The 13352-nt window shown below is 47.1% G+C and overlaps 1 protein-coding gene across 2 annotated transcripts in view; it reads right to left on the reverse strand.

Annotated features, from left to right (window-relative positions):
• tjp2a (tight junction protein 2a (zona occludens 2)) overlaps positions 1 to 13352 on the reverse strand; it is a 184537-nt gene that overhangs the window by 146198 nt on the left and 24987 nt on the right. The window contains exon 1 of one of the 2 annotated variants that reach the window (XM_072517405.1): positions 10896 to 11073. The exons of the other annotated variant lie outside the window; for it this stretch is intronic. Within the exon in view, the coding sequence (XP_072373506.1) occupies positions 10896 to 10916 (21 nt within the window). The 5' untranslated portion in view covers positions 10917 to 11073. Of the gene's footprint in view, positions 1 to 10895; positions 11074 to 13352 lie in introns of those variants that run through there. 2 annotated transcript variants of the gene reach the window in all.

The following is a 13352-nucleotide window of genomic DNA, read 5'->3' on the forward strand; positions in this document are numbered from 1 at the left end:
CTATGAAAAGATTAACAATCTGTGACCTTAACAGTTGCATAAGGAAGACAAGCTTACATTGATATACTTGTCTTTTATCATTCTCTGAACATTCCAAAGCACTTTATAGCCAATGAAAGTCTAGCCGCTGTTATACTATAGAAAATGCAGTAGCTAGTTTTGTGCTCAGCAAACTCCCACGCCAAACCATGATAATAAATAGATAATCTGTTTTAGTGATGTTGATTAAGGGATAAGTATTGGCCAGGACACTGGGTCAAAACTCCCCCTTCCTCTTCGAAATCCTGCCATGGGGCCTTTCGCACCTAGTTTAATGTCTGACCCGAAAGATGGCACCTCCCAACAGTGCAGGGAAGAAGGAGGCCATACTTCCTTGACATCAAGGCAGTATTTGACTGGGTGTGGCGTCGAGCAAATCTGGGGTCAATGGGAATCAGGGGGAAAACTCTTCACTGGTTGGAGTCATACCCGGCCGAAAGGGACATGGTTGTGGTGGTTGGAGGTTAATCATTTCAGTCCTGGGACATCACTGCAGGAATTCCTCAGAGTAGTGTCCTCGGCCCAATCATCTTCAGCTGCTTAACCAATGACCTTCCTTCTAACACAAGGTCAGACATGGGGATGTTTGATATGACTGCACAATGTTCAGCACCATTCACAACTCCTCAGTTACTGAAACAGTCCCTGTGCAAATGCAGCAAGACCTGGGCAATATCCAGGCTTGGGCTGATAAGAAGCAAGTTACATTCACGCCACACAAGTGCCAGACAACGGTCATCTCCAATAAGAGAGAATCAAACCATCTCCCCTTGACACTCAATGGCATTGCCATCATTGAATCCCCCACTGTCAACATCCTGGAGGTTACCATTGACCAGAAACTGAACTGGGCTAGCCATATAACTGCTCTGGCTACAAGAACAGGTCAGAAGCTAGAAATTCTGTGGCGAATAACTCACCTCCTGAACCCTCCCCAAAGCTTGTCCGTCATCTACAAGGTACAATCCGGAGTGTAATGGAATATTCTCCACTTGCCTAGATGAGCACAACTCAAACAACACTCCAAGAAGCTCGCCACCACCCTCAGCAAAGCTGCCGGCTTGATTGCTCCCCCCTTCCACAACCATTCACCCCCTCCACTACCGATGAACAGCGGCACCTGTGTTTATCATCTACAAGATTCACTGCAGTAACTCACCGAGGCTCCTCAGACAGCACCTTCCAAACCAACAACCACTGCCATCTAGAAGGACAAGAGCAGCAGATACCTGGGAACCCCACCACCAGGAGGTTCCCCTCCAAGTCACTCACCACCCGGGCTTGGAAATATATCAGCCGTTCCTTCGCTGTCGCTGGGTCAAAACCCTCAAATTCCTCCCCAACAGCACAGTGGGTGTACCTACACCACCCGACTGCAGCGGTTCAAGAAGGCAACTCACCACCACCTTCTCAAGGGCAATTAGGGATGGGCAATAAATGCTGGCCTTGCCAGCGAAGCCCACATCCCCTGAATGATTTTAACCCAGTGAATCAGAGGTGCCACGGGGCGTATTGCTACATGCCACTGACCCAGTGGCAGACTGCGAATCTTGGTATTGGTGGATTCTCGCCTGTGGCAACCATCACATGACTAAACAAGACAAAACCTCAAGAGAATGAGGTACGAGCATAAATCAATCAAAAACATTTCTACAAATGTAACTAAACAGCAAAACAAACATTGCTTCATTTGGATGAGCAACTGAGATAAGAAATAAAAATATTTGTTCTCAAGGGCAGCACGGTAGCATTGTGGATAGCACAATTGCTTCACAGCTCCAGGGTCCCAGGTTCGATTCCGGCTTGGGTCACTGTCTGTGCGGAGTCTGCACGTCCTCCCCGTGTCTGCGTGGGTTTCCTCCGGGTGCTCCGGTTTCCTCCCACAGTCCAAAGATGTGCGGGTTAGGTGAATTGGCCAATGATAAATTGCCCTTAATGTCCAAATTGCCCTTGGTGTTGGGTGGAGGTGTTGAGTTTGGGTAGGGTGCTCTTTCCAAGAGCCGGTGCAGACTCAAAGGGCCGAATGGCCTCCTTCTGCACTGTAAATTCAATGATAATCTATGATTAATCTAGGACAAAGGTTCGGCACAACATCGTGGGCCGAAGGGCCTGTTCTGTGCTGTATTTTCTATGTTCTATGATAAAAACATCTGGGAGGAAATGTTAGAAACATTAGCTCAAAATACAAGAATTTTCAAAGCAGCTAAGGTGGGCTGTGTCTCAATGTGGGGTACAATAGCTAGACATTAGTATTGCGGTGGACATAAAATGCAACATGTAAATCTCCCAGTATTGTAAACAACACAGTGACGAGAAAAACTGATATCCCTCAGATACAGAAACATGATCGAGTTGCAAGAAAAGGTGGGAATAGTTGACATGTTCAAAATAATTACTCTACCCCCAAAAAGAAAAGGTAACACAACCCACTGTCAATGACAACTTTTATGTTTTTTATAATTTATAATCTTTATTAGTGTCACAAGTAGGCTGACATTAATGCTGCAGCGAGGTTACTGTGAATATCCCCTCGTCGCCACATTCCAGCATCTGTTCGGGTACACAGAGGGAGAATTCAGAATGTCCAAATTACCTATCAGCACTTCTTTCGGGACTGGTGGGAGGAAACCGGAGCACCCGGAGGAAACCCACGCAGACACGGGGAGAACGTGCAGACTCCGCAGACAGTGACCCAAGGCAGGAGTCGAACCTGGGACCCTGGCGCTGTGAAGCAACAGTGCTACCGTGAACGTAAAGCATCCCGTAACAATAATAATAATAATCTCTATTAGTGTCACAATTAGGCTAACATTAACACTGGAATAAACGTAGTGTGAAAATCCCATAAGGGGTCACACAGAATTGCTCATCAAATCAAAGTCAGCATTATGCCACATGGGCAATATTAGAAAAGTTACCAAACGCTGGGTCAAAGAGCTATGTTTTAGGAAACAAACCATCAGGAAAGATTTGAAGATTACCTGTGTGAAATGTACCCAGTCAACCGTCTCAGGCACAGATAGGTTCTGCTGTCACCCCTGACCTTTCGTCAGAAGGTTCACAATAGGCTGGTCTGTGACACAATGAACCCAAACTTCCAGAAAGCCTTTGATAAAAGTTCTGCATCAAAATAGCTGTTGCACAACTTTGACCCAAGTGGGTATGGTGATGTGGCCAAGGGATTGTCTGAGGAGACGAGCCCCGATTATGATGTCACGGTAATAAGGTGTACGGAGTTAAAAAGATTGAGGGTTGATACCCAAACCAAGACTATCAGGAAATTCTGATCATTCTTCAAAACGTGTTGAAAGAACTGTAATTATGAAATTGAAACTGGGGCTCTTTTGTCCAGAACAAAATACAGAGAAAGTAATCTGAAAGGGGTTTTTGATAGGACAGAGGTATATAAAATATAGAGCAAAGACAAAAGCTATTTAGCCCAACTGGTCTGTGATTATTTATATTCTCCACTAAGGGCTCCTCATTCTGTCTTGTTATAAAGCATTACGATTATGCATCAACTTATTTAAATCCATTGCTGATGTCAGCAGTAAGTGCTGTGATGTCATTAGTTATTGTTTGTACCGGTGTATATTGGTACTTAGCTGCCATTAGTTTGAAAGCTATTCTTATAGATAGAATTTACAGAGCAGAAGGAGGCCACTCGGCCCATCGAGTCTGCACCGGCCCCTTGGAAAGAGCGCCTTCCACCCTATCCCCGTAACCCCACCCAACCATTTTGGACACTAAGGGCAATTTAGCATGGCCAATCCACCTAACCTGCACATCTTTGGACTGTGGGAGGAAACCCACGCAGACACGGAGAGAACGTGCAGACTCCACACAGACAGTGACCCAAGCGGGATTCGAACCGGAGACCCTGGTGCTGTGAAGACATCGTGCTAACCACTAGGCTACCGTGCTGCCCCACTGTTACTGCTATTTGATGTTGAGCCCATACTGTATTTTAAACGTTGTTATTCCTATATATTAAAGATCAACTTATAATGTTTTTTGAACTACCTTTTTGTGATAAGGTTACCATATCTTTTTGGCGACGAAGACAGGATAAACAATTCGAGTCTTGGCATCTTCAACAAGAGGTTTTGCTAAGTTTACCTCCGGAAGACAAGTTAGCAGCAACCATGGCTGTGTTTGGGTCGATCAGTGAGTTTGGGGAAGATAAAGAGAACTGGAACCAATATGTGGAAAGTTTGGAACACTTTTTCTTGGCAAATGGGTTCGCGGACGAGGCTGGACAAAGCTCAATTCTCCAAGTGTGCGCGTGGAGTCGAGACTTACAAGCTCGTGAGAAATTTAGCTGCACCGCAGAAACCTGGGGGCATTTCATTCGCGAATTCAGTTACTCTCGTTCATAATCACCACAATCCCAAGCTCTCGGTAATTGTACGACGTCTCAAATTCCATCGTCATTTTCAGAAGACGGCCGGTCGGTTTTCGACTTTTGTGACTGAATTGCGCCATGTCTCTGAACATTTGAAATTTTGGGGCAGTTTTAGAAGACATGCTTCAGGACAGACTTGTTTGTTGCAGTAACGAGGACAGCATTCAGAGGTGTTTTCTGGGAGAAGCCACTCACTTTTAAGAAGACTCTAGAAATTTTAAGGGCATGGAAATAGCTGCCAATCAAGCGAAAGGTATTCAGAAGGCTTTTGACGGAACACGGGAAGGTGCAAGTACAGAAGGTACAAGTAAAAAGGCGAAGACAGTGGAGTGTTTTGAGGTGCGGAAGGTCACACTATGCGAATCAATGCAAATTTATGGTCACTGTTTCTCACCAGTGTAGCAAGAAAGGGCATTTAGCGAAGAGGTGCCGGTGGTGAGTGGAAGGTGGAGCAGGGAACTTTAATACAAGAAAGCCTCAATCAACGGCGCATCACTTTGAAAGTTCAGACCAGGCAAAGGAGCACTATTCTGAAAGGGGGAGGGGGTGCGTGCAGAGGCCTATTTAAGCGACAGTGGAGGTCAATGGACAGAAAATCAAGATGAGGTGGACACAGGAGCATTGGCAACCAGTGAGAAGACTTTCAGGGAAATGTGGGGCTCTGAGCAGGCACCAGCCCTTACTCAAGCAGAAATCAGCCCGCAGATGTGTGTCGGAGAGACAGTACCACGGTAGTACAGTGGTTAGCACTGTTGCTTCACAGCTCCAGGGTCCCAGGTTCGGTTCCCGGTTTGGGTCACTGTCTGTGTGGAGTCTGCACGTTCTCCCCGTGTCTGCGTGGGTTTCCTCCGGGTGCTCCGGTTTCCTCCCACAAGTCCCGAAAGATGTGCTGTTAGGTGAATTGGACATTCTGAATTCTCCCTCCGTGTACCAAACCGGCGCCGGAATGTGGTGACTAGGGGCTTTTCACAGTAACTTCTTTGCAGTCCAAAGACGTGCAGGTTAGGTGGATTGAACATGCTAAATTGCCCTTGGTGTCCAAAAAGGTTAGGAGGGGTTATTGGGTTAGGGGGAATAGGGCGGAAGTGAGGGTTTAAGTGGATCGGTGCAGACTCGATGGGCTGAATGGCCTCCTTCTGCATTGTATGTTCTATGACTGGCTCGGGAAAATCCACTTGAACCAGGGTGAAATGAAATGAAAAGTGAGATAAGGCAACAAAGTGACAGAGGGTGTCATTCAGAAATATCCTGAGGTTTTCGGATCTGAACAGGATACAATGCGGAGAATGCGAAGGGGCAGTCAATTGTGGAGAAGTTCAGGCATCGCGGGAAGGCCCAGGTTCAGGAATTCTGCGACCACGACACCAAGCTGGAGCGTCTGACGGCCCACGACCTGGACAGGCCCGCAAGAAGCGGCACTTCAGCCGAATTAACACCACGGATAAGGTGCTGCGAGATTGTTCTTTCCTCAATACCTGCTTGCACGTGGACACGTGTAAATACATTCACTATGAGAATTGTTCGGAGATCCGCAGGCTACAGTGGCCTCCACCATGAAAAGCAAAGTAGAAGAGGAGCTGACGGAGTCACCAGTGTTACTGCACAGAACATGACATAGTTGTGATACTTCTGGAGACTAATGTATAGTTAGTTTCATTGCATTTGCATCTTTAAGGGGATTAGAAGTTTGGGGGGGGGGGGTGGTTGGTGTTGTAGAGTGTTATGATTGTGAAACTTATTTAAATTCATTGCTGATATCATCAGTAAGTGCTGCAACATTAGTTTGTTGCTACCCATGTATATTCCTATATAAACGGCCATAAGTTCTGATTCTAATCAGTTATTTCGATGTTTTAACTAGCTGCTCCCATTTTTGAGTCCGTGCTGTATTTTAAACGTGGTCATTTTGATATATTAAATAAGATTAATTTATAATGTGTTTTCAACTACCTTTTTGTGGTCAAGTTACCACACATCTATCTCACGTTAAACATACAGATGTATTTGAGGAAGGCCAGAAAGGAGAGGATACAGTGACAGGATGAGGGTAAGATGAAGGAAATAAGAGTGCGGAAGGAGGCATGTGGAGTGCAGACACCAGCACAGAGCAGCTGGGCCCAAACCTGTCTCTGCGTTGAAGGTTTCGAAGTAATTCCAGAGATCCCCCGGGTCAATGTTGGCATCCCCTACAGGTTAAACTAAACCAACGATAACAGTTGTCAAGTTAGAAGCCTCAAACAAAAACAGAAAATGCTGGAAAATCTCAGCAGGTCTGACAGCATCTGTGGCAAGAGAAGGGACGCGAGCGTTTCGAGTCTGGATGACCCTACGCCAGAGCTGGAGAGAACTGGAAATACAATGAGATTTATACTGGTATGCGAGTGGTGGTGGTGGTTGGGGGGGGGGGGGGGGTGGGGGGGGGGGGTCAGGTGGAACTGTAAGGTGGGTTGAGGGCCAGCAATAGGTGGAGGCTAGGGGGAACATTGACAGATATGCTGTAAACAAAAAGACAAAGGAAATGTAAATGGTGGTGATATTGACTAAGAAGTGTGTTGATAGTAGCACTTTAAGAGAACAGATGTGTTAATAGCAGAACAAAGGGAAGCATTGTGACAAAGGACAACCTGGACAGTTTCTTTTTTTTGGGGGGGCGGGGGGGCGGGGGGGGGGGGGGGGGGGGTGCGGGGAGAATGAAAAATGGATTCTGCTAACTCCATTAGCCTATCCTCTCTTCCTCCCTCAGGTGTTTGTGCTTCAGATGCATCCTATGCCATTTACCTTCCTATATCATTTAGTGACTTTCCACATATTTGTGGCTTCTACTTTTGGTCTCCCCCAGAAGTCAACATCTCTACAACTACCCTATTGAGCCCTTTAATAATCTTAACGTCGCCCAAAAAAACATTCAAGGGTATTTGGAAAGAGTAGAAATGGGCTGGAATTCACAGCTCCAGAGTGATGCAAAATCTCGGCTGGAATGTTGGTTCCACATCTACATTTCTTGAATTGTGTTACAGATGACACAGAGATGTTCAAGTAGGCAAGGCTGTAAAAGAAGCATATGGAATGCTCTCCTTCATGGGCAGAGATATAGAATATAAAAGTCAGGCTATAATGTTGGAATTGTATAAAACACGGGTTGAGGCCACAACTGGAGTATTGTGGGCAGTTCTGGTCACCACATTACAGGAAGGATGCAATTGTGCTCGAGAGAGAGAGAGAGCGAGAGGGAGAGAAAAGGTTTACAGGAAGGTTGCCAGGGCTGGAAAAATGTAGCTACGACAAAAGATTGGATAGGTTAGGGTTATTTTCCTTGGAACAAAGGCGAGGGGTGACTTAATGGAGGTGTACAAAATTTAGGGGGAAGAGGTAGGGCAGACAAGATAAAATTGTTTCCCCGGAGAATTGTAGAACCAGGGGATACAGATTCAAGATAAGTGGCAGAAGGTGTAGAGGGGACATGAGGAAGAACATTTTTTCCACGCAGAGGGCAGTGGGAGTCTGGAATTCACTGCCCGAGTTGGTGGTGGAGGCAGAGGCCCTAAACTCTTTTAAAAAGTACCTGGCTCTGCACCCGAGGTGCTGTGAGCTACAGGACTATGGACCGGGCGCAGGAGGGTGGGATTAGAAACGGCATCAGAGTGTCCTCAGGTGACATGGACAAGACGGGGCAAATGGCCTCCTTCTGTGCTGTAACTTTTCAATGGTTCTATGACTGCATGCCAAGGCTTTACGCTTTGTGGGCAGCACAATAGCACAAGTGGCTAGCACTGTGGCTTCTCAGCGCCAGGGTCCCAGGTTTGATTCCCTGCTGGGTCACTGTCTGTGTGGAGTCTGCACCTTCTCCCCATGTCTGCGTGGATTTCCTCCGGGTGCTCAGATTTCCTCCCATAGTCCAAAGACGTGCAGGTTAGGTGGATTGGCCATGCTAAATTGCCCTCAGTGACCAAAAAGGTTAGGAGGGGTTATTGGGTTGCGGGGATAGGGTGGAAGTGAGGGCTGAAGTGAGTCGGTGCAGACTCGATGGGCCGGATGGCCTCCTTCTGCACTGTATGTTCCATGTTCTTTTTTACCCCATTTCCTTTGCAACATATGCCATTGTTTTCTCCTCCAGATGCTATTAATCACAGATTTGTATTGAATCTTTTTCCTTCTAGCAGCCAGTATTACAACAATAACTGCTATTATTTATCTAGCACCTTTCACCAGGTAAAACACCCCAAATTGCTTCACAGGGAGCACTTATCAAACAGAATTTGGCACACAAATTGCACAAGTGGCCAAATGTACAGGAGAGAGGCTTTAAAGAGGAGAGAGATTGAGAGACAGTGAGGTTTACAAAGGGAATACCAGACGTTCATAAGATATAGGAGCAGAATTATGTCATTTGGCCCATTGAGTCTGCTGTGCCATTCGATCATGGCTGATATGTTCCTACCAACCAGAGTTCAGGGCCATAAGGATATTTGCTATCTTCATACAATGCAAGATTGGTGACTATTTCAATTATAGTACGAAGTCTTACAACACCACGTTAAAGTCCAACAGGTTTGTTTCGATGTCACTAGCTTTCGGAGCGTTGCTCCTTCCTCAGGTGAATGAAGAGGTCTGTTCCAGAAACACATATATAGACAAATTCAAAGATGCCAACGTTGACAACGCAGAATCGCCGAGCAGAAACTTATAGCCAAGTTCCGCACACGAGTGCGGCCTCAACCGGGACCTGGGATTCATGTCGCATTACATTCATCCCCCACCATCTGGCCTGCGAAATCCTATCAACTGTCCTGGCTTGATACAATTCACACCTCTTTAACCTGGGGTTACCCCATCTCTGGATCTGTAAAGATTTAATCACCTGCTAATGCTCGCATTCCAAGCATTGTCTGGCATCTTTGAATTTGTCTATATATGTGTTTCTGGAACAGACCTCTTCATTCACCTGAGGAAGGAGCAGTGCTCCGAAAGCTAGTGACATCGAAACAAACCTGTCGGACTTTAACCTGGTGTTGTAAGACTTCATACTGTGCTCACCCCAGTCCAACGCCGGCATCTCCACATTATTTCAATTATGTTATTGTAAGTAGTTTTCATCCTAAAGGATTATGCTGATCAGATGGTTATAAATCATTGAAATTGAAGCATATTACACCTGTCCCAGAGCATAGTGCTATAGTTTACTCAGGAAGTCCCAGTTGCTGTGGTAATTGGCACTTTTACGTGCATGTTGTGGTCTGGAGCTATGGATAGTGATGGTCAAGCCTCCAACCTTCATTCCATCGCATTGACCAGGAATCTCTCCTCCTCTTACTATCTGGCATTGGCAGGTGTCGGAAGGATTTGCGGGTTGCTACTCGATACCGTTACTGATGCACCTTCCTCGGTCAGTCAAGCTACAGACCAGGCAAGGTTGACAGATTTCCTCCCCTAAAAGGACATTATCATAGAAATTAAGAGAAGGAGGCCATTCGGTCCATCAAGTCTGTACCGGCCCTTGGGAAGAGCACCCTACTTAAGCCCACACCTCCACCCTATCTTCGTAACACAGTAACACCACCTAACGTTTTGGACACAAAGGGCAATGTAGTATGGCCAATTCACCTGCACAACTTTGGACTGTGGGAGGAAACCGGAGCACCCGGGAGGAAACCCACGCACACGGGGAGAACGTGCAGACTCCGCACAGACAGTGACCCAAGCTGGGAATCGAACCTGGGACCCTGGAGCAACAGTGCTAACCGCTGCTACCGTGGACCAGATGGGCTTTTACACCAATCAGCAATGGTCATCATTAGACTTTAAATTCCAGATTTTTATTGAATTCTGCAACTATAGGTGGCTTTCCATTAATGCAATCAACTGTGTTTATAATGTACAGGGACCCCATGTCAAATAACCCCCCAGCCATTGCATTATTTCATTCAGTTCCGTCTGAAATCAGTGCATGGTCCTGGGAGAATACCTTTAACGATAAAAGGTAGATATTTTGTCATAGGACACTCTCCTATCGCAGAAAAACGATTCCAACTCTCAGATTGTACTTGGCTCGGGATAAAAAGGTAAATCAATCTTCCCACTTAATCACAATCCTACAACACGAGAGGCCATGCGACCCATCGTGGCCCCTGCTGGCTGTTTGAAAGAGCCTCCAATTAATTGCACTCTGTCCCCACAAAGGCCCGGCTATTGTTCTCCTCACCAAAGCAACATTCTGCTCAGCCAACCTTTGAATTGTAATGGTGAAATACAATCCTTGTGCATGGAAGTAAACCCCCCCCCCCCCCCCCCCCCGCCCCCAAAGGGGAAGTTCAGGACTGGATTTATGGAAGTCATTTTCTTCTTTGGGGGGAGGGAAAAAAGGTGAGCTGTTTTGGAGATTAAATTACATTTTTATTCGGCCAAACACAAAAGGACGGAGGGAATCGGCCCCAACAGATGCGCTTTAACTCACCTCTCCTCTTCTCACGGGCATTTCCTGACGAGGGGCCGGGCTGGGTTTGCACCCAGCTGTCTTTCACATTAGAGCTAGCCTGGAACCGCACTCAGCAAGCACTGCTTCCAGTGGGCATGGGGCTGAGAATAAAAGTTGCTCTAACTCCGCCTGAGCCTGTGTCAGTTTCCCTGGAACTCCCAACTCAGCTGCTCGCTCGCAACATTCTGGGATCTTCCACTGCGGCCCGGAGGGGTGGGCGAACAGGAGAGCGGATACAAACCTCGCCCAATGGGTGCTCCAGCCTCAGTATTTCATTAACAAACAGGATAAATCACTGATTTGGTTCTGACCTGTTGTCTTTCAGGGTTTTAAACCCACTCTGTGTGTGGGTGTGAATGCCACCTTCTCCCCACTGCACCCCTTCTTGTGTGCAGATGGGCTCGCTCGACATGTAGCAAAGACTGGGAACGCCTGAGTGTAAATTCGGAAGTCAGGGAATTCCTCCTCACAATACTTTCAGCCACCTCACAAGAACCACATCTTAAAGGGGCACAATTAATAAGAAAAAGGTACCAGCGATGGCACACCTGGGTGGCATTCACCCCCCGCCCCCCAGTCAGAGGTTTGTGGGTTTAAGTGCAACTCCAGGAGAGAAAATACAGAAAGTGCTGGAAAAACTCAGCAGGTCTGGCATCATCTGCGGAGAAAGAAAAACGAGAGTTTTTAACAAATAAATTTAGTGTTCCCAGTTCATTTCTTTTCCAATTAAGGGGTACTTTAGCGTGGCCAATTCGCCTACCCTGCACGACCCTTTTTGGGTTGTGGGGGTGAGACCCACGCAGACACGGGGAGAATGTGCAAACTCCACATGGACAGTGACCCGGAGCCGGGATCGAACCCGGGTCCTCAGCGGCGGGAGGTGGCAGTGCTAACCACTGAGCCACCGTGCTGCCCTCGAGAAAAACAGAGTTAACCTTTCCAGTCCCTGTGACTCTTCATCGCTCCAGGGCCCCCGGAGCACATAATCTAGGCAGACAACATCACCGAAGGAGTGCTGCACTGTCAGGGGTACTGTTTTTTCTGGTGAGGTGTTAACCCAGCGTGCTGTTTTGGAGGAGGGGGGGGGGGGGAATTCTCCCAGGCTTCCAGCTCAGAAAATGCTGGACAATCTCAGCAGGTCTGTCAGCATCTGTGGAGCGAAAAGGGAGCGAACGTTTCGAGTCTGGATGACTCTTTGTCAAATCCAGACTCAAAACATTAGCTCCCTTCTCTCTCCACAGACGCTGTCAGACCTGCTGAGATCGTCTAGTATTTTCTGATTTTGTTTCAGATTCCAGCATCCGCAGTAATTTGCATTTATTTTTCAAACAATATCGCTAAAACAAGTCATTATCACATTGCTGTTTGTGAGAACTTACTGTACACAAATTGCCTCCCATGCAACAGCAATGGTATTCTCCACTGCAAAGTGCATTGATGTGTCTTGAGCTTGTGAATCATGCAAGTTATTTCAACAGCCAAAATTAAGTTTATAGATCCAAGTTAAAATACTTTTCTTAGGGCAGCACGGTGGTGCAGTGGTTAGCACTGCTGCCTCACGTCACCGAGGTCCCAGGTTCGATCCCGGCTCTGGGTCACTGTCCATGTGGAGTTTGCACGTTCTCCCTGTGTTGGCGTGGGTTTCGCCCCCACAACCCAAATATGTGCAGGCTAGGTGGATTGGCCATGCTAAATTGCCCCGTAATTGGAAAAAAATAATTGGGTACTCTAAATTTATTTTTTAAAATACTTTTCCTGGCAGCCACAAGGCACTGAAGCCCTGGCAGTGCCCATTAATCATGCAAAGTCTCATGCATGCCAGTGGATACCACATGCTCCCACTCCCTGATCATCCTGAAGTGGGGGAGTGCAGGGGGAGGGGTGTCTATATTTTCCAACAAGACCCTAGCTATCACACCTTCATCACTGTCCTCAATCATATAATCCCTACAGTGCAAAAGGAGGCCACTCGGCCCATCAAGTCTATACCAACCAACCCTCCGAAAGAGCACCCTACTTAGGACCATACCCCCATCCTGTCCCCAAAACCCCCCCTAGCCTGCACATCTTTGGACACTAAAGGGCCATTTACCATGGCCAATCCACCTAGCCTGCACATCTTTGGACTATGGGAGGGAGGAAACCGGAGCACCCGGAGGAAACCCACGCAGACACGGGGGGAAAGTGCAGACGCACAGTCACCAGAGGCTGGGATCGAACCCAGGTCCCTACTCCTGTGAGGCAACAGTGCTGACCACTGTGCCATCGTGCCGCCTACTAATAGGTGACCAAATTTACACATGCCCCATTTCTTATACAAACATGAAACTAAATTATGGTGTCATGTTGGACAGTGTGTTCAGCAAGACCTGGACAACATTCAGGGTTTGGCTGATGAGCAGTAAGAAACATTAACATGTGCCAGGCAATGACCAT

Source organism: Scyliorhinus torazame, chromosome 9 (genome assembly GCF_047496885.1).
Source record: "Scyliorhinus torazame isolate Kashiwa2021f chromosome 9, sScyTor2.1, whole genome shotgun sequence".
Classification (NCBI taxonomy): Eukaryota; Metazoa; Chordata; class Chondrichthyes; order Carcharhiniformes; family Scyliorhinidae; genus Scyliorhinus; species Scyliorhinus torazame.